At 41.2% G+C, this 27630-nt stretch overlaps 2 protein-coding genes across 10 annotated transcripts in view; one reads left to right on the top strand and one right to left on the bottom strand.

Annotated features, from left to right (window-relative positions):
• Positions 1 to 948: 948 nt before the first annotated feature.
• On the bottom strand, positions 949 to 14993 carry bcat1 (branched chain amino-acid transaminase 1, cytosolic). 3 transcript variants are annotated; one of them, XM_026148231.1, is made up of 11 exons: positions 14941 to 14993; positions 14433 to 14492; positions 11964 to 12158; positions 11532 to 11642; positions 11285 to 11404; positions 11039 to 11199; positions 10710 to 10852; positions 10051 to 10136; positions 9667 to 9807; positions 6813 to 6884; positions 949 to 1692 (listed from the first exon to the last, which is right to left on the bottom strand). In XM_026148231.1, exons 2-11 carry the CDS (start codon positions 14460 to 14462, stop codon positions 1654 to 1656), a joined length of 1098 nt encoding a protein of 365 aa, XP_026004016.1. In that variant the 5' UTR covers positions 14463 to 14492; positions 14941 to 14993; the 3' UTR covers positions 949 to 1653. The 3 variants fall into 3 exon arrangements, 2 of the variants coding, with proteins under 2 accessions (XP_026004016.1, XP_026004017.1); XM_026148232.1 differs by lacking the exon at positions 9667 to 9807; XR_003270241.1 differs by lacking the exon at positions 949 to 1692 and having other exon boundaries at positions 6823 to 6884; positions 8995 to 9807.
• The window catches only part of lrmp (lymphoid-restricted membrane protein), a 29950-nt gene continuing 16328 nt past the window's right edge, over positions 14009 to 27630 (top strand). For 5 of the 7 annotated variants that reach the window (XM_026148219.1, XM_026148223.1, XM_026148224.1 and 2 more), the window contains exons 1-19: positions 15280 to 15478; positions 16353 to 17068; positions 18316 to 18426; positions 19253 to 19433; positions 20131 to 20192; positions 20336 to 20411; positions 20563 to 20721; positions 20820 to 20937; positions 21368 to 21418; positions 21579 to 21656; positions 21848 to 21904; positions 22056 to 22115; positions 22448 to 22512; positions 22700 to 22793; positions 23623 to 23766; positions 23916 to 24011; positions 24688 to 24839; positions 26155 to 26266; positions 27205 to 27484. In XM_026148219.1, the coding sequence (XP_026004004.1) occupies positions 16408 to 17068; positions 18316 to 18426; positions 19253 to 19433; positions 20131 to 20192; positions 20336 to 20411; positions 20563 to 20721; positions 20820 to 20937; positions 21368 to 21418; positions 21579 to 21656; positions 21848 to 21904; positions 22056 to 22115; positions 22448 to 22512; positions 22700 to 22793; positions 23623 to 23766; positions 23916 to 24011; positions 24688 to 24839; positions 26155 to 26266; positions 27205 to 27484 (2557 nt within the window). In that variant the 5' untranslated portion in view covers positions 15280 to 15478; positions 16353 to 16407. Of the gene's footprint in view, positions 14379 to 15279; positions 15479 to 15800; positions 15887 to 16352; positions 17069 to 18315; positions 18427 to 19252; positions 19434 to 20130; positions 20193 to 20335; positions 20412 to 20562; positions 20722 to 20819; positions 20938 to 21367; positions 21419 to 21578; positions 21657 to 21847; positions 21905 to 22055; positions 22116 to 22447; positions 22513 to 22699; positions 22794 to 23622; positions 23767 to 23915; positions 24012 to 24687; positions 24840 to 26154; positions 26267 to 27204; positions 27485 to 27630 lie in introns of those variants that run through there. The other 2 variants (XM_026148220.1, XM_026148221.1) reach the window with 2 other exon arrangements.

Raw genomic sequence — 27630 nt, forward strand, 5'->3', positions numbered from 1 at the left:
TTAAGGTACACATATTCACCATTAACTTGTGGCTTATAGGCATGTACATTTGTAGCTTATTTGCCCTTTATTAACCATTAGAAAACATTTATTATTATTATTGACTTATTCTTCCAAAACCAAACTCTGTGTCCTCTGAGACATTAGCTGAGTTTGCCCTTAATAACCTCCTAATCACTGCTTATTGATTATAAGAGTCAAACTGCTAGTAAGCTAGTTATGGACAAGAGCTCAATTTACAAGCTAAGTTTAAAACATGGCTAATTACACAGTATTAACAGTTTCTAGTCAGTTTCATCAGAGTAGTCTATATTTAAGTGGAACCGTTATCATGATTTCCAGTTCCATATTTTTATTTTCTATTTTTTCACCATTCAAAATATTACTTGAGTGATGTCCGCGTACTTAGATCTGTTTCCTAACTCCTATTGGAGGCGTTAATCAAACTGGATGAAACTTGCTATAAAAACTGCTGAATGTTCCAGGATTATCAATATCTATATAGCTTTTGGGAATCATAACTTTTTTTTATAACACTCAAATTTATATATATATATATATATATATATATATATATATATATATATATATATATATATATATATATATATATTAGATCGCATGCATGTTATGAGCATGCGTAGGTGTATGCCGTTGACATATATGTTACGTATACCTGCACATTGGTGCTTCGTAATACATGTTGTTAAACTATTTTTTTAGTGGAATGTGTTGTCATGGTTATTTGCAAACAGGTGTTAATCAAGAGGTGACACTAATAGCGCCTGTAACTGATGTATGCTGCAAAGAAGAAGGACAATAACAATAACTATGTTCTTATTATTTATTATTCATTCTTACAGAGAGGCTGTGTTATTCATCACTGTTTGTTTTATTCAATAATATAATGAAGATAAAAAGAAAAATATCACAATTAACATACATGTCTGTGTTTTTATACATGATCGTAAAAATACGCACTGCAGGCCTGCTAATGACCAATGAAAGGCCTGTAGGTGCTTTTTGGTAGTATTTCTTCATTTTCTTAAAGAGGCCTTGATGCAGTTCATCACCTGAATGGAAAAAGATGTTTCTGCACCCTGTAAGGTCAAAGCTGCTAGTGACCAAAGTAAGTTTTTCATACCACACTGTATACCTTTTTACAACCAGTTTCAATAAGCAACACTAACCAACCAGTCAGGGAAGACACCTTTGTTTCTGTTCTGTTTCTGTTCAGCTTCCTGGTTCATCATACAGAAAATGAAAATTTTACTTCCAACACAACTTTAATATGTTTAAAACATAAGCATCCTTGACAGAAATTGACTTTTAAGTTCATGTTTTTATTTTAGACCTCACGAGTTCAAGACATTTTGTAGCAACTTTGAAATTCTTACGCAGTCATGTGAAACTTATCAACGCTGGGATGCTGGGAAGAAGTTACAGAGCAAGTCCTCATGGCGGGGATAATGTAAGTTATTGTGCAGGATTGCATGAGACGTTATCCTACTTTATTAACTACTTTGGACAGTTCTGTGTTTGTGTTAAATTTAAGTGTAAACCTAAGTAAAGGAGTCACTTATATTGCAGTTAAATTCCAAATATTGCACATACTTTACATTGCTTCACTGTGTCCAGGCTCCTTCGACACTGCTACACCATGAAAGTCCAATCACTAGGTGTGCGTCCGTACTGCAACAGAACCAAGGTCACGAAAAGGTTACGTGAAAATCTGGTCCTTTGGGGCCCGCACAGAAGAAAATTCATGCCACTAAGTACTAAACTTCTCTCGCCTCAATCTGCTTAATTGCGAGCGCAACACAAATCAAAAAATGAACTCAAATATCCGTAAGCGAATCTGCAAACTCAGCCGCCAAACGGAACACAACACAACACAGAGAAAGGAACTATAATAAAAAATCAAAACAAAATGTTCCCCAATCCGTGACAGCCGCGGAGACAAATCCAATTATTTGTGTCTCATGTTGCAAATTTGTTCTAATGGTCGAAGTGAGAAAGTAAATAAACGCCTGCGAAGGGGAAACAAAAGAATGTGATTTCTAATTAACTTGAAAGAGAAACAGCAGGGCGACTTAGTAAACCCATCTTTCATCTGCTGCCTCAGACCACTCGTTTGTTTGTTGCACAATGTTGTCTTCAAGAGGGGCGGGAGGAAGAGCGTGTGTGGGGGGCTAACACTGCACTGCTTCCCTCCAAATGAAATGTCAACAGATTTAACAGCGCTGCGGAAGGAGCGCAGCGTTTTCCAGCGTTTTGTCAATTTTATTGTTCATTAAGCTACGCACCCCCCCACCCTCCAACCCCGTCCCCTCGCCCCTCTTCCCCCAAATCCTCTTCTTCCTCCTCCTCTCGCACTTGTTCGAGGCTTCATTTGCAGCATCTTGGCTTTGAAGATCACAAAAGGCTGAGGCAATAATTGGGTTTGTGCAATTACGACAAGCTTAATGAGAGAATTCGGGAGTTTGTCTTTGCCCCTATCTGCAACTCTCCATTAGGCCAGCGACTGTCTCTACTCTGTCGACGAAGGAGGATGTTATCGCACACAAAGATGGCGGCAGTGCATTTGTCGCACATATCACTTACAAGGCCTGGATGATGGAGAGAGGAGATATGCTAATTGACCAGCGCAGACTTGCAAATACAAACAAAAAAACAAACAGAGAGCAGAGAAAGTAAAGAGAAGAAGACAGACAGAAGGCAAGTTGAAGCGATAAACTAATCAAAGTGCTTAGAGGACATTTAGGAGACCAAGAAGACATAATATCTTTATAACACTGTAATGCAGTAGTGAGGCCTCCAATGCAAATGTAGTCAAAATAACTGATTCTGCTTTGAAAGTCCTTCAGTTTCTGCAGTCCAGAATGTCAGAACACCGAAGGATGTAGGAGATGTGATCAACAGTTAAGGTAACTGACCTTTAAGAATCATAAACCCTTAGATGACTTAATATCTCCCACACAAGTCCAGACAGCTGCCATCTTTTAGTTTGTTTGCAGGAAGTTTCATTCTGATCACTATACTGTGCACTATGTGATTTCATCAGTGGTGATAACGCATATGGGTCTATAGCTATGCAGTTGCATAGGCCAGCACTGGAGCAGTTGAGAGGCACCACCAAAGGCACAGGAAGATCAGTCCGAGTGTACACCAGCACACAGCTCATTGAAAACAAAGTGGGCCCTATGTGACCCTCAGTGTAAAATGAGTACAAGTGCAGAAGTAAAAGTGCAAGAGCACAACAAAGTAGCAGCCACGAGTAGTAGACGTAGTAGTAGACGACGATCTCGAAGGAGAAGTTCAAGTCAGATGCTGGGTGGCTATGGTTCTGGAGGTAAAGCATGTCATCTGCTAAATGGAAGCCTGGTTGCTCCAATCTGAATGCCAAAGTATCCATAGGCAAGAGTAAAGTGCCAAATAAGACCCAGTCCATTTAAGATTTTTAATTTATTGGTAGAAGCCACTGAATTTTATAATACGGCCTCCTGTAGTTTCACATCCAGCACACAGAAAACATGCAGAAATGTTTTATTTATTTTGGTTTTTTAATTTATCTGCTGTACCACTGAAGACATTCTCTGTTATGATTACGCCCATGTCTTGTCTGTCCCTGCCTGTTCTGTTTCTTATATTCCATTTTCATTTCTGAAATTGCACATCTTCGACTACTTTCACTTTGTTATAGTGACTCTCACCAGAGATGTGAGTGAAGGAGTTGAGGAAGAGACGGGAGTCAAGTCAACTGGCACTTAATATGAGACATCTGTCCTTTGGAGCCTCTTTTTAAAGCGATGTCAGTCAAATATTATATGTGTCACAACTGCATCATAGATTTTTTTGGTTGGAGCTCAAACAAAACACATTACTGCTGGGATTGGTTTACGGGTCACAGTCAAGAGGATGGAGAACAGAGGAGATGAGGAAGCAAATTAGAGAAGTGAGATAACCTTTTCTCTTTTGTTACTGCTTGATGTCACTTTCTGTTTAACTTGGTAGTGTTGTGTTTATTGGAGCGCTTCCTGTTTTTCTGATTCCCAGACTGTTTCCCCTGTTTCCTATTAGCTACTAATGTGTCAGTTTACCCTCCACCTGCCTGCCTGCTTGTGTCTTGGAGTTGTTCCCAGTTGCTTCCCTTTTGGTTTGCTCTCATTAATTATCACCCATTCGGATCATTGATTTTTCTCTGTTATAAATACTTTGCCTGGACTTTTATTAGACTCATCCTGCTACTTCCCTGCAGGGGCATTAATTGTTTTTTTTCTCTCCATTCAAGCTCATTATAGTTTCATTTGCTACCTGCCTCCCTATTTGCTTTTTCCTTACGAGTGTAAACTGACACATACAACTGGTTCTGAAGCCTATTCATAGATTAATTCAAATATCCTAGACTAAGCCTTATGATTTTAAATGCCTTTTTTAAAGCCTAGTTATCTAAAGTAATGGACAGTGCAGAAGAGAGGAAGAGAGTGCAGACAGGGTGGAGACAAGTGTCAGGAGAAAGATGGCAACAAGAGTGAAAGGGAAGGTTTACATGATGGTAGTGAGACCTGCTATGATGTATAGTTTGGAGATGGTGGCACTAACAAAAAGCCAGGGGGCCAAGCTAGATGTGGAAGAGTTGATTTTCCCTGGGACAGACAAGACAGGACAAGAAATGAGTGCATTAAAGAGACAGCTCAGATTGATTGGTTTGGAGACAAAAAAAACCAAGACTGAGATAGTTTGGACATGTGCAGAGGAGGGATAATGGAATACTGGACAAAAGATGTTGAAAATGGAGCTGCCAAGCAAGAGGAAAAGACGAAGAGGAAGATTCATAGGGTGAGATGGAGCAAGATGATACCCTGTGAGAGAGCCAAGAGAGCTTTAGGCCTATTTAGACCTCAAGCTGCATCACATTGTGTATGGAGAATAGCTTTGATACTAAACATACACTATATTACCAAATCATTGAATTCAGGTGTTCCAATCATTCCCACAGGCGTATAAACCTTCCAGTCATGAACTGTCCTCGCTACAAAATGTTCCACAGTGGAAGTGATTGGGAATGACAGCATCTCAGCCAGAAGTGGTAGGACAAGTAAAATCACAGAAGCACATAGTGTGCAGAGGTCGCTGACTTTCTGCAGTCAGTCGCTACAGACCTCCAAACTTCATGTGGCCTTCAGACTAGCTTCATGGAATGGGCTTCCATGGCTGAGCAGCCGCATCCAAGCCTTACCTCACTAAGTGCATTGGAAAGTGATGGATGCAATGGTGTAAAGCAGAGGACTATAGACCAGTGGAGACGTGCTCCCTGGAGCGATGAATCACACTTCTCCTTCAGGCAATCTGAGTTTGGCGGCTGCCAGGAGAATGGTACTCACCTGACTGCATTGTGCAAAGTGAAGGGGGACTATGGTGTGGGGCTGTTTTTCGGGAGTTGGGCCTGACTCCTTAGTTGAAATGAACTCTTAATGCTTCAGCATTCCAAGAAATGTTGGACATTTTTTTCCAAGCTTTGTGGGAACAGTTTGGAGATGGTCCAACATGACTGTGGACAATTGCACAAAGCAAGCTCCATAAAGACATGGATGAGCCAGTTTGGGCTGAAAGAACTTGACTGGCTTGCACAGAGTCCTGACCTCAGTCTAACAGAACACTTCTGGGATGAATTAGACTGAAGACTGCAAGCCAGGCTTTCTCGCCTAACTTTAGGGGCTGAGATCAAAAATGTGCTTCTGTAAAAATGGTCAAAAGTTCCCATAAACACACTCAACCGGCTGCAAAGGGTGGGCCAACATCATGTGAAAACTAAGAATAGGATGTTACTTAAGTTCATATGTATGTGAAGGCAGACCAGCAAATACCTTTGGCTATATACTGTACGTCAGTTTGTTTCTATAACATGTAGGATGTTGAGGTCATCTGTTAAGCATGCACAGGTACATTTCAGTTGAAAACACTGTTTGAGGACAAAATGCACTGTGCTGAGAACTAACAAGGAACTAAAGTAAGGATCACACTCAAGCTCATATCGCTGCTAATAGGCTCATTGCACAGCACAATAACAGAAAGAAGGCAATACACAACAGCCTCATTAACACAAATCTAGCCTTCAGCAAAGCATATTATGAATCTCTTTAAACCTGCAGTGCTGAGTAGACTTTAAATGTGACCTGATTATAGGCCATGTACAATATTACCAAGTCATTACTCATTACTTAATGAGATATTTCACTTATTATGTACTTACAGCAAAATAATGGAATCGGTGGGTGTATGATAAATAACGACCGACGGGGGTTTGTTCAAAAAATAACAGTTTAATAGTTTTATCTCAATGACTTACATAATAACCACTCAGATAACCGTTCTGTAATGCAATTATGGAGATGCAAGATAAGTGAATATTTGGAGGGAATATTTGTTTTTAATAGGTCTTGCCTTTCATCAGCCACATTAATCATTTAATTTAGTAACATTTCCATTTATTTGCCTTTTTTCCAGCGAAACCTTTTAGTTGTTGTCTACCAAAAGTGAGTAACTAACAAGCCAGGCCTGTGACAAATTATAACACTGCTGTCATTTAGCCCAGTAAATCCAGCTCCCATCTTTTATTTTGTAGGATACTGCTCAAGTTAGAGTGTTTCGCATTACTGAAGGCTTTATTCAAAGTAATTTAATAATACTTGAGAGAAGAATCCTTGGGGTAAAAGGAGTGTAAAGAACATAAATGTTCAATCAGCTGTTACTAAGCTCGAGCAGGCATCTGTGGGAAAACAGTGTCAGCATATGTGTGGGCATCCACCTACCTGTATATCCGTGAGTTCTTTTGTGAGCCGTGATGTCACTGACTGCTTATCTCGACAGGGGATATGCAAGTTCTAAAACACACAGTTTTAATAATTTTATTGTCTCTGCAAATCAACTTGTTGTAAAATAAGTTTAGAGAAAAGGGTGAACATTAAGTGAGCAGATGGAGTTAACGCAAGAGGCCACAGGGTTCTGGTCACAGGATACCATGAGCCTCATTATTCAAAGCAATCCCTATAAGTATTAAAGTATGCTATTTTCATATTAAACCATTAATCAAATACAGATGGTGGAGCAGGCTTTTTTCCTTACATTATAATTTCTTAAAGGGAAATGTAATCACAAAATGTATATTTCTTTAAGCTGTGATTAAGCAGAATGTGACATGGCAAAACTTTTTGCAAAGTGATGCGCTGTATACTCACTGGCCACTTTATTAGATATACTTATTCAACAGCTCATCCCCACGTTGACATGCTAAAGCTCAAAGTGAGCATCAGGATGGAGGAAAAAAGGCCATTTAAGGAAATTTGCCATCATTATTGGTGCGTTTCAGAGAATGCTGATCTACTGGGATTTTTCCACACAACCAACTCTGGGGTTTACAGGAAATCATCTGAAAAAATGAAAATATCCACTGAGCCGTAGTTCTCTGGGGGTAAATGCCTTGTTGATGTCAGGGGTTGCAGGAGAATGGTCAGATTGCTTTGAGCTGGTACGAAGGCAACAGTGACAAAAAATGCTTGTTCCAACCATGATATGCAAAAGAGCATGTCGAGCCTTGAACCAGATGCTGCAGCAGCAGAAGACCACAGCAGGTGCCAGACTTATCAGTTAAGAAATTACTGGTGACCGCCCGCAGTGCTGGTCAAGTTACTTGAACATAGTAATTACATAGTGAGTAATTACTGATTTCTTTTTCAAGAAAGTAATCCAGTTACTTTGTTCAAATGAAATCAAATTAAAATTCAAACCTATTTTCTGCATATTCCAGCATATAAAATAAAATAATGTTTTGTGTTTACACTCACTCTTTCAAATAGATGCAAGTAAAACACAGCAAACAATAAATAAAATCAAAGACTCAGCGGCACTAAGTCCTGTTGCTCTTAAATCTATTGTCAGCTGTTTAGCAGGAGTGGGATGGGTGGAGATTTGTGCTGTGCCGCAGTGGTCATGTCAGTGGGGGGATCCGGGGGTTTCTCTGTGAATGTCACATTCCCGTGGCAGCGTGCTCGGTGCTTGTTCAGATTTAAAGTTTCATTTTTCACTGTCGAAAGACGTTTTCTTCCCACGCAGAGCGTACAGCAGACGTCAGTGTTTTTAGTCACTTTTTACGGAATCAAACTCAAATTAATGTAAGTACGTCCAAGCTTTAAACGCTGCATGGTCGTACTCTCTCCTGCACTCCATAATATCCACTGTTGATCTGCACACGTCTGTTGCTGCCACGGATGTCGCGCTCGGACGTCATTGTCATGAGACACTCTCACACACAAAATCACGGTTTACTGATGCAGTAACGCAGCGTGCTTATGGGAAACTAACAGTAATCTAATTACTTTTTTTTGCAATAGTAATACCTTACTTTACTCATTACTTGAAAAAAGTAATCAGATTACAGTAACGTGTTACTTTTAACACATTACTGGTAGATTCACCAATGGCATCATTTTAGAAATCCTACGTTCCTTCATTCTTGAATTATCAGATTCAAAAGATTTCAGTAAACTTTTGAAAACTTGACCTCTGACCTTGAAGTCACTGAGATTCGAACTCGTTCAAGATTTTTAGTGGCTGCACCGTTGCTCCGGTCTCAAAATTATCTTGTGCAAAGCGTCCTTGGGTTTCTTGAAAACCGCCATACAAATCTAAGTTATTATAATTGTTATTATAATCACAAACTTGGGTTCCATGCCGCCCACTTGCCCGATGAGGTAACAAAAATACCCCATCAAATTTTACAGCTGAGCAGTAAAAGGGAAACTGAGGCTACAATTTGCATGGGCTAAAACAAAAACATAAAACAGAAGACTGGAAAAAGGTCGTTAGGTGGTAGAGTCAGAACAAAATGAAACTGTGGATCCATCCTGTCTGTGGTGTAACAGTGTGGAGGATATGTTTTAGAACATACTGAACTCCTTAGTACCAACTAAGCATCATTTAAGTACCACTGCCTACCTGAGCACTGTTGCTGAGTGTCTCTTTGCCTTTATGTCCACAGTGTATCCACCAACTAATGGCTGCTTCCATCAGGATAACATTCCCTGTCACAAAACTCAAATCATGTCAAATTGGCTTCTTGAACATGACGATGAGTTCACTGTTCAACCAAGCCTCCACATTCACAGATCTCAGTGCCTTTTCGATGTGGTGATACAGGAGATTCCCATCACAGATGTGCAGCCGACAAATCTGCAACAGCTATGTTATGCTACTTGTTGAATTGTTGAATCTGTGCCAAAAAGAATTAACGCAGTTCTCAAGGTAAACCTGAAGGAAGAACTAGTAAGATGTGCCTAATAAAGTGGCTAGTGAGTGTAAGAATACCAAGTTAGCTAAACTTACTATTTAGCCCAAGATTCCCAGGAGTCCCAGGATTTTATGATCACACTTCACTGGTGGTTATCATTAAATATTGTTAGTATATTCAACTAACATTTTTAAAACTATAGCATTTGCTGCAAAATTTGAATAAAGTGAAATATCTTTAACAAAAACACGTATCAGTATCTTTAGTGATCCACACTACAGTACATTAAGTGTATATACACTTAATGTATGATTGGATTTAATGTATATAAATTAGTTTCAGACAGGAAACATGTTGTTTGTCCCTCATGCCTACAGTACCTCTCCCAGGTAGACAATGTGTCCAATAGGGCAGATCATGCAGGCAGTCCCGCTGCCAAACATCTCTTTGACCCGCTGCTGTTTGATAGCACAGCATAGCTGGCTCATGGTGAGGTAGCGCTCTGTCACTTTAAACTCACCCTGAAAAAAACAGAACAGCAATCTTTTGAAAATGTGTTCATGCACTGTAACCTTTGAGATATGTCATCAGCATCTGTTGTGCTGCTGTTGTTAAAAGTGTGTTCATCTGTCCATCAAACAATAGAGAGTCAGGCATGCAGCTACTGATATCAAACCAACTTCACAGATTACATGAAATTTTACACAGGAAATCTCATTTTCTTTTAAAAATATGCACATCTGGACTCTATGTGTGTCTGTTACCCATTTCCTGGTTAGTTCGAGGATGCTCCGTCGAGTAATGCCTGGGAGAATGATGCCATCCAGAGGTGGAGTTGCAAGCTCCTCCTCTATTAGAAAAAGAAAAACATTATTTGATATAATAAAAAATAAAAGAAATATGAGGTTTTTTGGCAATATTTTCTCACTGTTGTTATGGATAGACTGTATATTAAAAGATAACCTTGTACCCTTTGATGTAAAACCTGGTTTTGTGGACTGTTATGAAGCCTCAACCTAAGAGCAGTTCCACTTCCTGTTAGACCCACTGTACAAAAATGGTTGAAATTGAGCAATTTACAAAATGGACACATTAGTAAAGAAGGTTTAAAACTAGCAACAAAAACCATAAACACATCAGAAAAGTGTTTACTGAGGCAATAAATCAAGTGACTAGCAGTGTAGTTTCCTCACAGCCATCCAAAGAGCTTTAAGTTCTTTCTTTGACTAGAAAGGTCACCACTTCCTGCTTATTAGACAGACGTAGGTTTATGTCCATCGTTTCTATACAGTGCTTTAAACCTACATTATTTCTAATGACCAGCAGGGGGTGACTTTTGTGTGTAATTCTGCCATACCAAACATACGGAGCCCCTGAAAGTAGCGTCATCGTTATTAAGATACAGTCTCTGCAACTGACCAACCTCCATCCTGATTGATCCAGTGCAGGAAAATATTCATAGTTCCTGCCTCAGTTATCTGGTGGTCCTGTCCATACAGCCAGAGCACCTGCTGACACCCGTAATCATCTGCTTCGTACTGGGCAAACAGGGAGCATCCATAGTTCCTGTGGAAATCCAAAGTAAGATCATTAGGATACACCTGTAAAAAAAAGACTTGATCGTTCTGCGTGTTATACATACCCACACTGTAAAATCTTAATTACCAAATCAAACTAAGTCTTATATCAGAGTGCCATGGCTGATATCTTAGGAAATTTAAGCAAGCTTTCATGCAGTATGCATCTACCCACCCTCCCATCTTGCAGTCTCCAGTTCCTCCTTTCCAGGCCCGTGTGTATTTTGGGTCAGCCCACAGGGAGATGGCATCTGCCTCAGAGTTGAAATAAGAGCCAGCTTGACACAAGATCACATACAGCAAGGCACGGCCAGGCCGCTTTACGCCCAGAGAAGGCTGCCATAAACACATTAAGGAAATTAAATTGTTTTTCAGTTTTAGAAAACATTCGCCCCCACAAGAACGTCACCATCCTCCTCACCTCAGTGCTAATAAATGTTGGCCTTATGTACAGACTTGCTGAGTCTGATTGAGGAACCCAGTCCTGGTCAATCTCTACCAATCTCCTGATACACTCCAGCAACTCTGTCTGATCAAAGGCCTGGAGGAGTGAGACAACAAAAGACAGAGGGCGATAGCAAAAACCTATTCATCATTGTTTTTCCCCAGCTCATTCGTTCATTTATTCCCACATTAAACCCCTTTGTTTTTCTCTACATCCATCTTACAGGCAGACAAGCTCTCTTGGCAGAGTCAGCCATGCGGCTCATGTTGAGCATCGGTCGGAAGAGACGCAGTCGGCTGTCATCTCCGCGGTATACCTTGAAGCCTTCAAACAGCTATTGAGAATACAGAGAACATTGAAAATACTGAATTCTCTTTAACCCTGATGGCTTTTTAACCACACATTCAAACTGTAAACTGAAATAATGCCAACAGCTTTATTCTGTTAGTATATGCATTTATTTTACTGCAGTACAGATTAATTGTGTGCTATTGTCCATTAGTCAGAATTTTACAAATTTTATCTTTACTCAGTACCAAATTAAAATAGGTGTTAAAAACAGCCTGGTATAACATAAATAAGAATTTGAAATGTGAATCATGCAAAGCTACTCTAGTAAAGCTTGTAAATTAAAATAAGGAGGGGTTTGGTGTACCTGAATGCCATAATGTAGTGAGGAACAGGCTGGGTGGAGGGAAAGATTTGTGAACGGCCTGATGAACGGGGCTTGCCAGCCCTCAGTCACGCTCCACTCGACAGTCAGCATGTGGTCAGTGAAGACAGTCCCGAAGTCAACCACATGTGGCTTGGTTTTTAGAGCTGGGGACAGCTGAACAGCCAGGTCAACTGCCTGGTTAAAAACACAGAGCAGAATTATTATTATTTCTTTTTTAAAATAAAGGGATGCATGAATCTGAATCCAAGCTGTGTTAACATTTACGTTTGCGATCACATTTCACCAACTGATCCACTAATCAGGGAAAAGCGCTCCCTGCAAAGTCTCATGAGCGCACTTTCTGATCATAAGCATATAATCTGCATGCTGTGGATTTCTTTGCAATCCTCACCTCTCCTCACAGACAAATGCAGCACATTAAATCATGTTATATAGAAAATAAAGTACTCCTTGTGTCATGCTTCATTAGTGATACAAAACAACAGGACGATGCAGTATCTAGCACACAGCTGCACCATTTTTGCACTGTTCATTTTGAAGTTGACCTTTGTGACCCTGCCCACAACAACTGGTGCTCCTACCTAAATGCTGGCTCTCATTTGGCTATTAAAGTATTTTCAGTGGCTTTGAAGCATTTATGTCACGACACTGGAATGCAGGTGCCGTCATCAGTGCACCGCATCTGGAATAGCCCGATTTTGGTAACAGACATTGATTGTCTCTGAGACCCACTGTGTTCATAAACAGGCCGTGGCTATGCTTTGCTACCATGCTAGACCATATTACCCCATCCATGTTTGGCCACCAGGGGTTGTTGTAACACCAACATCGATACAAGGTAATTCAAGAACTGGACAGTTAACCTCCAGTGATATGGCTTTATAATTAAATCAGTGGGACTGGAACACACAAATGAGAACTGCATTCAAAAGCAAAGCAATATTTATCCCCCTAGAAGCTCTCTGTCTCAACTAGACCACCCAGAGGTCAAAGATCAGTGGGTTAAGTATGAAACAGAACAGCATCAAATTAACACTGACGCCTTGAATATGAGTCATCCAGTCTCTGAGTCCGTGATGTCACCAAGCTACCTCTGTGTTGCTGCAGTGACAGCAGGTTGAGAGAGATGTGAAAGATTTATCAAGAACTATGTGAAAAAAAGGAACAGTTGGGAGTGCTGTCCTTTCCTGCTGTTCAGCAAGACGGAATAATGTGATCCTTCTTTTGAAGAGACACTTCCTGCTGGCCAGCAGTCAGTTGTGTGTTGGAATTGGCCAGGATTAGATCGGCACTTTATCCACTCCCTTCTGGTGCAGACGGTTACTTGCGCCATAATCCCAGATTACAGTTCCGGTGGCTAGTGGTGAGTGACCGCAGTACGAGCACTGCGTGAAATTGATTAGAGGAGTGCAGTTATTCTGTTTTTCAATCATTCTGAACATAAATACACAAATGTGATGCACGTCTTCTCTGCAGACAAACCAAAGTATTAGCTCCTATGTCGCACACCTTCACAGAACAGCACCGGAACGCAGTGGTAGTTTTAGAATGTGACAGCATGCACCGTCCTCAGAATGAGCCATAATCCTTCTTCACTGCTATCTGCATCCAGCCAGTGTTCGGCTGGGATTAAATGGCTATAAATATGAATGTAGCTGAGTGTCTACAATGTGCAAGAAGAAGAAAGAAGGCTGCACAGGGCGTCTGACCTGGGTACTCCCACTACAAGGCAAATTGAGTCCCTTCATGTGAGGTGCCTTTCAAATATCTGACCTGTCAGAAAATAAGAGGTTTCAGGGTAGAACCGATGGAGACGCTCAGGTACCAAACATACAGGTCAAACTGCAACACATAACTCCAACTTTACATTTCTTTCAATGGAAGTGAAAGTTGGCAGACATCTCCAAGCCCGGGCCAGTGTGCGTCTGCACATGTCCACCCTAATCTCTACCTGAGCCTGCTATCTACTGCTCAGGTGGTCAGGGTCAGAAAACAAGCAAAGCCCCAGCTACTTAGCGTGAGCTGGGAAAGTGGATTCTGCTGAGCAGGCTGCACTTGTGACAAGAACCAGAATGCACTACATATCCCCCCTCCCTCTTCTTTCTCCCTTCTCTAAAAATGGCAGCATCATCAAAAGAAAAGGCTTACTTGGGTTGACAACAAATGGACTTCTTTAAGTGCTGGGATTTGTTGGGATTCGTTTTTCAAGTGTTCGTCGTCACAATATGAACGCCGGTTCATGACTGACTCTCAAGGCCTTTCGGTGCTGCCCTTGGCAACATGAAGAAAAGCAGCGGAACCGGAGTATCTACTCTGTAGGGGAACGGGGAAGATTTTTAGGTGCTGAGAAGCCGAGGAATCACCAAGATGCTACACCTGGAGCTGCTACTGAGGGTAGGTGTCTTTAAGACATTGATAGAATTCAGACACATGAATTTGATTCATTACCTTGAAGCTCTGAGTACTGTCGTCAGCCATTCGGGTGGTGGCTCGGTCGCAGATGCGTCCCTGAAAACAGTGACAACAATCTAAACAATATCAAGATGGCAATAAAAATCAACAGCATACAAATGTGTCTGGATTGTACAAGTTTTTATTCATATAACCTGGGAAAGTTGCTTTAGTCAGGGGGAGCAATAAACCCCCTTTCACATTACTAATTAAAGTGGCTTGTTTTGATATATAATGTACTGGACTCTTATTTCTACTGAACAACATCATCAGAGCTGCTGACTGTGTGAGTTTGTGTTATACTGTATATTGCGACATTTCTCTTTAAAATAATTAGCTGAGTGTGAAATGCTGATATTGTCACTGCAACTCTTTGTGTTTGTCACACTTGGTTAAGAGGTGGGATTACAGGAAATAGAGATGAGATAGGAAATGTGCTTACTACCAGATTAAAGAACAAACATGGTCACTGACATTTAACAGTGCTTTAATAGTGATACGTTACCTTGAGAGAGGAGACGTCACACCTGAGGTCGCTGTGATGGCAGTGAAGCCGGCACTAGACCTCCAAGTTGTACTTGTTAAACCGCTTACACTTAATCTCTCGAATTGAAACCAGTCCCATAACTGAGTTGTACTGGCAACAAAAATCAAATGAACCCACCTTGTGTTACAGGCAGGAAATAAGTCTCTTTCTCTCTTTCTATTCTCTTTATTTGACCTGTTCTATTTTATTGTATTGGTAATGGAAATAAGGTTATAGGACTGTGTCTGAGTGTGGAGGGGAGTAGGCTTGTGGGACACAATTAAAGGAATGACTATAAAGCGAGACTAACGTACTGTTAGCCTGCTACACTGAGTGCTGTGTCCCCTTGAAACCACAGGGAGGGGGTGCTGACTCACTTTTTAGAGTCAGAAACACCCACCGACGTTTTAACTCCTTCTGCCTCGAGCTTCCAACTACCTGTGCGCGTGCTCAGCTTGAGCATCTGGACAGTTGGCCAAACATTTTGTGGCGGATTCGATCATACGAGATTAAAAAGGTAACAAATATCTGCATATGTATGAATATTGAACAAGGATATTTAAAGAGGTTTGCATGTGCATGACTGACTTTAAATGTTCCTATAGCACAGTTTTTTTACGTAGATATGCGTAAATTAGTAGCTCGTTCTATAGATTTAGTATAATTAAATGACGCCCACTTTTAAACTTAAATGAAACGGGGTGTATTAAAAGAACAAAACAAACAAACCTGAAAGCTTTGCTAAAAACACACACAGAGACAAAAAAACGCTTTTGTGTATTTTTTTTAATCTCAAGCTAACTCTGGAATTAATTGGCTCGTTCTCACACCTGTGCGCCAAAGTAGGTGAATCATCGAATCTGAACACATTTGTTTGAATCTGTTAGCATCATGAGATGCTACCGTTTTACAGCCTTGTAGACTGGTTGGTATATAACACTGTATATTCTCCTGTTACATTCATGCCTTATTAAACTATTTGGGCTTTTAGTTAATTTTAATAGATTACTCTTTCCTTTTAAAAGATATCTTCCTGCTTATTTACCCTTCCTAACACTGAACCTCTAAATATTTGGATAACTTGAATGATCACATAGCTCATTTTTGTTATTTGGTTCCTCCAAAAAACAAGAAAAAAAAAATCCCCAGTCGTTCTTATATAACACTATTCACGCTGTAGTTCTATTTGCCCATTATCTGCTTCTAACCTTGGAGTTAGTCCAACCAAAGATAAGCTGTCATATACGTGGTGAATGTGCTATTTATCCAGTGCTTCATGGTGTTATGCTGCTTAGTGTTTGTGGTTTCCCTGCTGAAAAACCTGTTTGATATTGCAAGGTTCTATTTTAATTCATTTTTATCAAAACGGTACTTTCTTGTCCTTTTTTCAGACTTCAGCCTCTCCTCTAGCCAGGAAACCAACATCACACCCTCGCCATCAGCAGCATGGACTATTGCACACCTCAGCCGTCGCGCCGGCACAATCCCGTGGACAGCATCTGCCGCAAACTGCAGACGATTCAGTGGCGCGGTGACCGAGAGCCCAATTCACCTTTCCAGATTCCCAAACTGTCCTCCAACAGTTACGACAGCCCTCAGTGTGGCCTCAGGCACAACTTGGAAGCCATCCTGAAGAAAGGGACCCTCCATAGAGACAACAGGGAGAAGGAGAAAACGAGAGAGATGGGGATGCCGAGCAGAGCAGCTTCCCAGCATTCCTCTGTCCTTCTGACCACACCTTCCACTCCTACATGCAACCGCTCCACACCAGCTAATGTCACATACACTATCACTAGTACTTTGGGGGAGCGGCGATGTGCTGATGGAAGTGATTTAAGACAAGTTAAAACGTGGCAGGGTTATTGTTCGACCCCCACGGGCCAGTCCAAGGACTCCCCTTACTTTACATTCACACGAGGACCTCAGTCAGCACAGCCTGATAGCGAGAGGCCGAGCAGGAGCCCACCTTTGTCTCGTAACTTCACCCAAAGTCGCAGCACCCTCTCCTACAACGTCAACTTCAGTTCTGCAGACAATACAAACCCTGCTGAGTGTGAGCTACCCTACCCAGCTCTGGTTGTGAAAAGACTGTCTATGGGAGATGGAGGTAGGGTGCAGAAGTAGCTTCACTGATCATTAAAACTGTCAGTTGACAAAAATTATCTTTGCACAAAAACTGTTACATCAGCAATAGATCCTCGAAAATGATTGTAGTCACGAAGCTGTGGATTAGAAAAGCATGGAGATGTCAAACTGCAGATTTACTTCTGAATTAAAAGTCTGAATTAAAACCGCTTGTGAACAAACGACCTCAGCAAGGCATGCTTACCAATCGAGCAAAGCAGACTGCCCCAGGGCTTCAGAAGCCTTGCCATGCTTCAGGTATAATATAATAGTTGTGGACTCCTATTGTGCAGGATACACAATGGGGGCAAATGTTAAACTGGATTCTGATTTATTAACCCATCTTTAAAAATAGGTTAAAATATGCAGTACAGTGTTTACAGTACATTAACATTACCTAATCCTTAGTTTCAAAGTAAGCATAAAAAAAGTGATTTTTAAGTGGCAGGCATCAACATGAAAGCTTCAGTGCAAAAATATGTCTTAGAGCCGAGGCTGGCTTTGTTACTCAAAGCGGTACCTCTAGAGGTTAATGTGTTTTACTTCACAATGCCCTCTTTATGCCATCACAGACAGGGTTTGAACAACTAGCACTTTGGAAGTGTGTAATGTTATGTACTGGAGCATCTCTACCTTGTCCTCTGCTGGCACAGTGCTTTTTGTCAGAGAAGGAGCACTCTGGATTTTCCTGCCCAGCATTGGTCCTCTGCAGTCGGGATGAACAGCAGGAGTGACTACAAGAAAATCATGAACTATTTCTTTAAGTCCTTGTCTTGAGGAGGGTGTCACTGTTTTTGTTTGGACTTTCTTCCTCCGCACTGGAACTAAATCAATCAGTAAATCTTGCCACATATCAAACATCGGGCCAGTTAGAATTCCTGGATGGAAGCGGCTGTAAGAGTGAGAGGAAAGAGTGGCAGAAATTTGGCCCAAGAGCTTTTGTTTAGTCACTGGTGCTGGTTCAGAACTAGTTTTCAGACAGAAACTATGTAAAATTTTCAGATTTTTGCTTCCAGACGGTTTAATTTAAATTCAAGACTGTAGATTATTAATTAAAAGCAATAATTACTAGCTGTAGTTCTGAAGTGACTTTCCTTTTGTGACTCTGTAATGGATAATGTTTCCTCGTTATACTGTCACACACTCCGTGCTGTGCCTGCAGGAAAATGTATCATGTGCTTTCTTTGCTACACAGCTGAATATTCTCTGTGTTTGGTGTGTTTTCTTCAGGGCCTTCAGTTGCCTCCGAAAAAGGGAAGGAGAATATGGCTGAAATCAGTCTTATCTGTGAAGAGAATCTGCTCGACACCATCTTCCATGCTTGTGATACCCAGCGCAGAGGTACGGCCGTATGTGCTCGCACAGTAATCAGTCAGTCAGGCACTAGCCATTAGCTCAATACAGAAGCCTAACAATGAATTTTAAGTCGCTACTTAGCGTAGTGCAACAGTGCCTCTTTTGTACAGACTGCAGAAGTCATTTCTTCAGCTTAAAACATTTGCATAGTATCAGTCCTCTCTGCGCCTTCCTCTTGTGCCTGCTTTTGCTCACAGCCACTCTCACATCTCAGAATGTGAAAATGTTTCTTCTGCTTTTTTACAGAAGCTTCTGTGTTTTCTGACATGTTAGTGATTTTCTGCTGTGACTCATGGTGCTGCATGGATGGCATATTAATAGACAGAGAGAGGGGTTTTTGTTTTTTGCCTCTTTCTTCTGTTTATAAAACCATTTTTAAACAGTTAGACAAACCTAAAAAATATCTTTTTTTTATAACCACCAAATCTGATTAAATCCAAGGTTGCAGTCTCTTCTTGTGTTCGGGCTACTCAGGTGATTTTCAGAAAAATGGTGCGCAGAGCTTTTTTCTGATTACTGTCTGAAGCTTGTTGAGTAAAGTCGGCACTGAGAAATGTGTGAAACCAACCACCAAAAAGTTAACTGTGGCTCAGTCACTATGGTTACTGCTTTTGCTGCCTACACCTATAACCACAATCTGTCACAATGTATCTGGGGGTGTTTAACTGTGCAAAGAAAGAAAATCTCAACTTGAAATGAACAAGAATATAAAAAGTGTCTTCAGCTTTATGATCAGATAAAGTTCTTTTATATCTTGAACATCAAAGTGTATCTAACGGGTCTTTTTTTCTCCCCCCTATTATTTTTCTAGGGAAAGTGTATGTGTCCCATATTGTGGACTATCTGCGTCACACCACCAGTCGCAGCTCTGAAGATAGCGGATTGGAGGAACTTTGCAACATGCTGGATCCAGAACACAAAGACGTGTCAATTGATCTGGACACATACCATGCTGTCATGAGAGAGTGGATCGATGACTGCCGCAACAATGGGTACTAGAAAATGTTACAGTTATATTTCAGAAATATGTATGTCGAAAGCTTTTCAGTTTAAAAAGGAAAAAAAAAGCTAAGGATTTGTTAGGTCTGCAATTTTATGGTGAAACCAATCAGACATTGTGAGATTTGCAGTATGAATGTGAACATCCTGGAGCATCTGATAAGGTGTCCTAATGGCAGTAGGCTTCACATCTACTTGATGCTTAATATTTCCATATATAAAAAAGAAATCACCTTTAAGGCATTCTTGTAGGATGAGCTAAACTAAATATCCACTCACAAGTGGATTTCAGAAAAAAATATTTAGTTTGTTTTAGGTGAAGCCATGGAAAATTAACGTTTTGCATCTTAGTCTGATGTGTGGGCTGGTTAAAGTGACATTGCATGAAGTGAGAGTAACTGCTGCATGACGTATCTTTTTACTGGTGCGTCTTGTTACTGAGTAGAAAAGAAGGGTGTCTTCATCATCATCATCTGACAACGAAGGTTGCTTAGATATAGATAGAGAATCTATCGATCTAGTTGCCTGCTTATAATATTAATATTGACTGTGTGCCAGTCGGAGAGCTCTCTCTAAAATGCTGTCAGTATGTTTGTGGATAAAGTAAAGAGTAGTTGGTGCCTTCCAAATTCTGGCGAAGATCATAAAACTACCTTATCTTAATGTGTTGTCCTCTCTGGTTTATCTCAGGGAACGGCCAACAGAAGATGACATCACCCAGGAATCAGTAAAACTCAGAGACAGCCTGTGTGGTGAATTTCCATATGATCACATACATGATTGTTTTTTATACCCTTTATGTTGTGTGTATGGGTCCAGTGTTGGTGACACCAGGAGCTTAATTGATGTAATATATGTTGGATTGTGATTTTTATTTATTTATTATTTTCCCCAGCCAGGAGGTCGATGTTGTTTAATGTGACCTCAGGAAGCTTGGAGGCATTTGGAGGGGAGGCATCCAGAGTTGAATTGTAAGAGATTTTTTGTGCAATACCGAGTGTTTGTTTATAATGTGACCTGTTACTGCCTATATTTGTCTGTGACCACCTACGCATGCCCTTGATCTATAAAGCTAAGATACATTATGCCTGCATGTGTGTATTTGTGTGTTTTCTTCCTCAGTGAAACATCAGAGCTGGTGTACTGTGTTGCTGACCTCCAGATGAGCAACCAAAAGCTGCAGGAGGAGGTAAAAAAGCTCAAGCAGGTGGTGGAGAGCATGGAGGAGAGTAACCAGAAGCTTGCTGAGGAAAACGAGGAGCTACACAATCAAGCAAAAATGTAAGATGCTTTTATGCGCATGTAAACATACAGAACACAGACACGGTATTAGAGCAGTCACAGTAGTAATGTCCATTTGTACTTGTCGTCTTTGACAGTAACCAGCAGCTGGCACAGAAGGAGAAGATGTTGAAGGAGGAGGTGGAAGAGATGAAGGCCACTCTGAGCTGTACGGAGGAAGGCAGAGCCCGTGCCTCCGCACACAGCAAACATGTGGTGAGTCAAAAGTGTTGAAATAGAATAGTCTTATTATTTTCTTTTCCGCTGCCTTGCAGCAGTTTTCAGTCAGTTATGGTAGTTTTATGAAACTTGTGAGTTTTTTCTTTTGTTTTAAACTGAGCACTTTCTTGTTTGAGATCTTTTTAAATGTCTTATTTGAAATCAGTTTCTCTTTAGCAAACAGGTGGTTGAAATATGGACAGCTGGTGTTAATATTCAGAATGAGATCTTTTCTGATTGGATGATAAGATTTATTTGCTATGTGCAGGTTTGTATACAGTATGTACCATAACTTGTGAGGACGCATTTATAATAGTAATCTGTAGTTTAGGGCAAACACTCAGAATATATAACAGAGCCAAACGCAATAATGGCCTATGTCTTTTTAATGTTTATTATATTGATTTTATTTTATTTTTTTATCCAGGAGAGAGAGAACCAGAGTCTCATCGCTAAGATTGCTTCTCTTCAGGAAGAGGTGATGATTATAGCACAGTTCACAGTGAAACGAATGACCTTACTGCACGCACACCAGTAGCACTCAGCAATTCCTAGCCCTCTTGCGTAGTATAATGTCACAAGTTTGTTCATGAAAGGATGTGTCCAGCTGCTCTAACTCCCCTCTGATGGTTCCTCAGAACTTTAAGGTCACTATGGAGACAGATGAGCTTCAGAGGAGAATAACGGAGCTGTGTGATATTAACGCTGACCTTCAGGTACCTTTACTGTAAAATATACTTTTATATTTTGAACTGTTATTTTATCTCTCTCTCTCTGTGCTTCACTCAAATATGCCCTCAGTTCCGTATTTGACGATATCTGCAGCGCTCATTGTATTTCTGTTTCTGCCATGTTTAACTTGCTGTGCTTTCTTTATATTATGTAACTGCTCTTTTCTTGTCCTCAGATGCAGATTCACTCTTTTGACGCAGTCATTAGTGAAAAGGATGCAGTGATAGTAGAGGTCAGTACCTAATCTTGTTGAATTTTTATTTTATTGTTGCTGATTATCTTTAGAATCTTGCATAATGATATAAAATGAGTGTTTTTTGGGGTTTTTTGTTTTGTTTTTTCAAAAAACTCCCACATTTTGTGTCATTTGCATTCTTATACAGAAAAGCAGACAGATAGATGAGCTGAAGGCAGCAGTGGAGGAATACTCTTCCATTACAGAGGTTGGTGTGCTCAACATCCTATCAGCTCTTGAGTTTCTACCTTGCTTGATTTTTTTTTTTTGTTGTTGTTATTTATAGACAGAAATATGTCACTGAAGACAAAAAGCCTTCAGCGACATATTCCTGTCCTCTGTATTAGTCATCAGTGACACGCTAGCAGTTTGGTGTGTTGGGTTCAGATGTGGGAATGAAATCACCTGCCCTCTATCCAAACACGCGCCTCATGGCCCGCATGTTTATTGTAGTGTAGAAAGGGTAGACTGCACAGACTGCCTTTAACTATCTAATGGGTTGGGATGACTCATGATTGCGTTATCTGTTGTTGACTCCAGCTGCTGAGGGTGGACAAGAACAAGCTGGAGAGGCAGATGCAGATGATTCTCCCAGACTTGGCTGGGTGAGTGAACCACAAATAACCTGAAAATAGAAATTTGAGTTTAAATGTTTAGACTGAGGATTGAGGGACAACTAAGACAAAATGGATTGAAAAGTTTTATTTTGTGTGCACATTTCATCGTCACTTTTTCTATTAAGTGTCTTTTTCTTAACCTGAACATCAATTCCCTTTCTCCTGTCTCTTGCAGGGCTAGTCTTTCTTTGTCAGTGGCTTATCGGATGAACCAGAGCAGCTCGGGATCCTTGCAAACAGAGCTCGCTCTGGCACAGTCACCACTGGAGGTCAGCACTCTCATGCTCTGTCTCATTTATTCATCTTTCTTTTATGCCTTGTATTACTGCCACTTCTACCTGCTTTCTGCTGCTGCTTCATTAATGTATCCATCTAGTGTTGTTTTAGCTTGAAGTTTGATGTTTACTCTTATTTCTTTGCACAATGTTTTCAGTATCTGGTCTTTTGCTTCTGATAGTGAATGAACTGTTCTTTGATGATTAGTCTTTTCCAGAGTGTCTCACATAATCGGTACACATTGCAAAGCAACACAAACCGCTGTCCTAACATCTGATGCAGCCATTCACAGGCCGCATACTTAAGAGACCACCTTCTTTAATCCGTAAGGCCAGCAATGTTGTGGGGATGGAGCTGGACTCCCTCAAGGTGGTGTCGGAGAGGCGGATGCTGTCCAAGATAAAGACAATGTTGGATAACACCTCCCACCCACTCCATGACATGCTGGTCAGTCACAGGAGCTCGTTCAGTGAGAGACTGAGATTACCGAAAAGCACCACTGAACGACACAGGAAATCATTCCTGCCTGTGGCCATCTCCCTGTACAACGCATCCACTTAACACACTGTTTGCTGCTACAGCTACACATGTTTCTTTTCCAAATATTTATTTATGAGTGACTTATGTATGTATATATATGTATATATTGTACTATTCTTAGTTAGCATGTTGTCTGTCTTGTCTTAATGTTGGTTTATAATGGAGCACTGTAACAAAAAATAATTTCCCCCAGGGATCAATAAAGTATTCTGATTCTCTGCAATAATAATTTTTAAGAAAGCCTTTGACTTGTTCATATAAATCTATTGCCCCTGTCTACAGGCTCCCCATGGAGTTGACTATTTGTCCACTACAAGCTTTGCCTCCCCACTGGATGAGACTCTGGACAGGGAGGTGCTGCTGATGCTGCAGGGACCCAGCCCTGAACACATGGCACTGGAGTTCAAAAACCTCATAAATAAACTGGTAAACCAGTCTCTCTTATGTTGTATAACATTCAGCGTTTTCATTTCTAACTGCACCTATTTGGAATTTGAGGTGTAGAGATGAAGTTGAGTTGCTGAGGGTTGTGTGATCCTGTCTTGAAGTATTCCTCTTTCACTTTTGTCTCTCAGAAAAGGGACTTCAGAAAAGAAACCGACTCTGTCTTAACTTCAGTTAGAGTTTTGTTAGATGACCACACACAGACAGAAGGCGACACCAGTCTTCAGGTGAGATACACTTTTACATTCACATTTTGAACTTTACAGTCAGCATCAGCCTAGCTAATAATGCTGTCAGTGTTGACCACAGAATAAGTGTCTGTGTACATTTCTGGGTCTGAGTAATTCAAGTCTGCAGATGGCTATACTTTTTAAAATATGAGTCATAAAATTATATAAATTATTCTTCCTCCACCTGTTGCTCTCTTTTTTTCCATTTATCACAGCCTATCTGCTCTTTCTATCCTTCCCACCCACCATTTCTGGTCTCGAGAGCTCTCACTTATATAACTCTCCAACAGGCCCCATCCAAGCAGTGCTGTTTAGTCAGTGTTTTACTGTGAGCACAACCCACTTCCCCCTCCTCTTTCACTCTTTCTGTGTCTCTCTCGCTCACTCTCTCTCTGTTTCTCTTCCCCCCTCCTCCTGCATTGTTGCCACTCTGCATTCATTAGCCACGTTCTGCCATAAAGCAGTAAACATGCCAAATGAGACAGAAATCATTAGTGTACCTGAGCTGTGCCAGTGTGTGTTTTGCTGGTTCTTCAGCGTGCTAGCTGTCACGGAAAGAGTTTGTGTCAGTTAGGTGTCACAACTTTTGGGGGCTTAAAAGACACCCAGCTATTAAATCTGCGGCCTTTTTACTCGAGCGAGAGGCTCACCCCTCAGCCTCATCTTCCTACAGACTGTGCAGGCCGAGCTGGACGCACGTAGGGCAGACTGGGTCCTCAGCCTGGACCAGCTGGCCCAGTACACTGACTCACTGGAGAAAGAGCTGATCAAAATGGCCGGAAACATGAGGAGGTCCCGCACTGAGATCCTCCACCTTTCTGTCAGGTGAGTACATCTTTGCTGTATGCGCTGCCTGTTCATGTGTAGCTGTGCATGTGAAAAAAGGTGGGCAGTCAGAACCGAGCGATCCGTTAAACACTAACGGCAGTTCTCGTTTTGAGTCTGGTATGAGAGAGGAGGTGGATGAAAGATTAATGCCAGGGAAAATCGATGTAAGAGAGCAGAATTCCAGTGGATCTTGTGGCGGCTAATCAAAGACGACTTGCTTTTAAGGTAGGGAAACTTTTTTTTTTGAGGCGGAGTTGTTTTGAGTAGCCGTGATCTCATTGGTTGGATTAAACACTTATAGGCAGAGCTAAAAGGGAAATATCCTGCTAGAAAGTAATACTGGCACCACTGAAGATAATGAAGACGACAAGCTGGTTAAGCATAGCAGCGTAATCACTGATTTAAATGCAGTCTAGACATAATGAGTTCCCAAGGTTAGCTGATTAGACTAGCTGACCTTTCAAGTCCATACACTATCTGCATAGGCTTGTTAGGATGCTTACAAGACTTCAGGTTTTGTTTGCTTCATGGTGCTTTCCTGGTAACATGTCAATTTTAGCTAAGCTCTACTTTTGGGTCATCTGAGCAGTGTTTCTAAAACCTTGATTAGTCTAGATAAATAACCACACACACAGAGTACTCAGACCGCTGCAGGTGTCACTGAGGGGGGGCTCTGCTTGTCTAGGCTCTGTTTCAGTTGGGCAGTCAGTTGTTGTAGTGAATGGAGGAAAGACCCGTTAATCATCCTGACCTCAGTGACCATGGAGGGCCTGCCTCACTAAGTTGGGTCTGGGCCATTCCTGGATTGTATTCTGACTCTGGATGGATTTGTCTTGCATTCTACGCGTGTCTGTTGATGTGTGTTCATAGAAACGGCCGTCCCCTTTGGATATATAACAGGGTTTGGTCTGGTGCACCACAAGACCAGAGGGAGAGAGCTGGTCAGACTGTCCACCTGGGATTTAGAAGCTCAGCTGTCAGGGTGATCTTGTTTGGGGGTGGGGGGGAAGAAACTGCAGAGGGCTCACTGTAGGTTTAGTTCTGGATCACTTGAAAATCTAGACTGTTACAGACTGAAGGAAGCATTACTGGGCCAGTCGGAGAACTGGCGCTGGTCACCCTGGGCAACAGAATGGGACACTGCATGGGCCTGCGGATTGGGTACAGTATGTCCGCTGTACTTTCTACTAGGATCTGCTTGCATGGGCTTGGATAAGTCTTCAGACAGTTTAGATGTAGCTACCCCATCTTTTCTTGTTAAACTAATAATGCTTGAGCTGTTATTAATGTGGCACCGTGTAATTGCATACAGGGTGCAGGAGCAGGAGAACCAGAAGCGGCAGCTGTGTGAGGAGCTCGAGCAGCTAAAGACCCCTCAGGATAGCAGAGAGGCCTCATGCCAGACACCTGCACTAGAAGAGGAGGTCAGAAAACAGGGGATGGGGCTCATTATGCTTTATTTTATTAAGTTTTATGCCATAAACGATTGCAGACCCTTGCTTTCACCATTCCTAGAAAAAATCTTCATCTATAGTCTGTGTGCATAATTATTTGCATATTCAATGAGTAAGACTGAAGTGTGATGTACACCATCTGACAGATCACTTTGCACTTTTTAAATCCTCTCTCAGCTGGGGTTAGAAAATAATCAGATGTAATAATATATATGTAGGCTCTTTTTACATTATTACCAGTAACCACAATGTGTGTGCATCACTGGAGAGACAGCTCGCACTGTATTCAGACAGATGGAGTAGAGATAGTAGAGGAGAGCTTACTGCGAGCTGGCGACTGAAGTGGACATGTGCACCCCCGCACATAAATACACATGCACGCAGAATCAGATGCAAGCACACACCTACGCACTGCTAATAACACGCTGACGCATACTTGAACATTTCCATTCCAACACCATTGTTTTACTCTAAAAAGGAATATGTGAGGTGCTGATGTACCTCACACAAATGCATATGTGTATATGTTTATACAGCAACCATATACATGCATACAGTAACCAGGCTGTCCATAACAAATAAGCTTTAAGTTTTAGATATTTTACAGGATAGCCCTGAATTAAACCAGGCTGCTGTGGACGTCTTCTACATCAAGCTGGCATGTTTGAGAGCTTTTCTTACTGTAAATACTGTATTTTGTTTTATGGTGATAGTTCTCATAATACCTAAGTGTGTAGTTTGTTTGACCAGAAGCAGCAATAGCTGTACAGAAACTTGGCATCAAAAAGATTTTTTTTGTAACTGTAACTATGCCACCTTCAGTCCTCCAGATGTTTTTTTTTCTTTTTTTTACTAGAGTGGGTTTTGAAATGCTTCTGCAAATTTCACTTTTGCATTTTTATTTTTAGGTTGGAGATGACTTGGACTGGGACGAGGAATTTGCTATTCAAGATTTCCTTAAGAATGAGCTAGCAGAGAGAAATTGCCAAGTACATGACGGGCAAAGAGAAGAGAGGCTCGAGGAAACAGGAGATAAAATAACAGACAGAGGTGAAGAGGAGGACGCAGAGGAGAGGTGGACAGTGGTGGATAGCGGCGGGGAGGGAGACGTGAGGGACACATCAACTCCGCTGTCTGTTGTCACAGTGGAGGCCCAATCTGGGCAGGGCACAGTGGGAGAAGGTCGAGGTGAGTGAGGACAAGAGTTAGGCATAACGACAACTGCTCACGCTTTAAAGACTCACAGGGTGTTGATTTTGAGTTGGCTTTAAACAAGAACAAATATTCCTCGTTATCTCAAGGAAAGTTGAGACCTTTGAGGAGTTTTCCTTGAG

The sequence above is a fragment of the Astatotilapia calliptera genome, chromosome 17 (assembly GCF_900246225.1).
Source record: "Astatotilapia calliptera chromosome 17, fAstCal1.2, whole genome shotgun sequence".
NCBI lineage: Eukaryota > Metazoa > Chordata > Actinopteri > Cichliformes > Cichlidae > Astatotilapia > Astatotilapia calliptera.

Excerpts from the sequence above, each read along its gene's own strand:
- bcat1 (XM_026148231.1), bottom strand. The coding sequence starts at position 14,462 with ATGGCTGACGACAGTACTCAGAGCTTCAAG. Across the intron at positions 11,200-11,284 it reads CAACATTTATTAGCACTGAG|CCTTCTCTGGGCGTAAAGCG; the intron begins GTGAGGAGGATG and ends TGTTTATGGCAG. Across the intron at positions 6,885-9,666 it reads ACATTGTCTACCTGGGAGAG|AACTTGCATATCCCCTGTCG; the intron begins GTACTGTAGGCA and ends TGTGTGTTTTAG.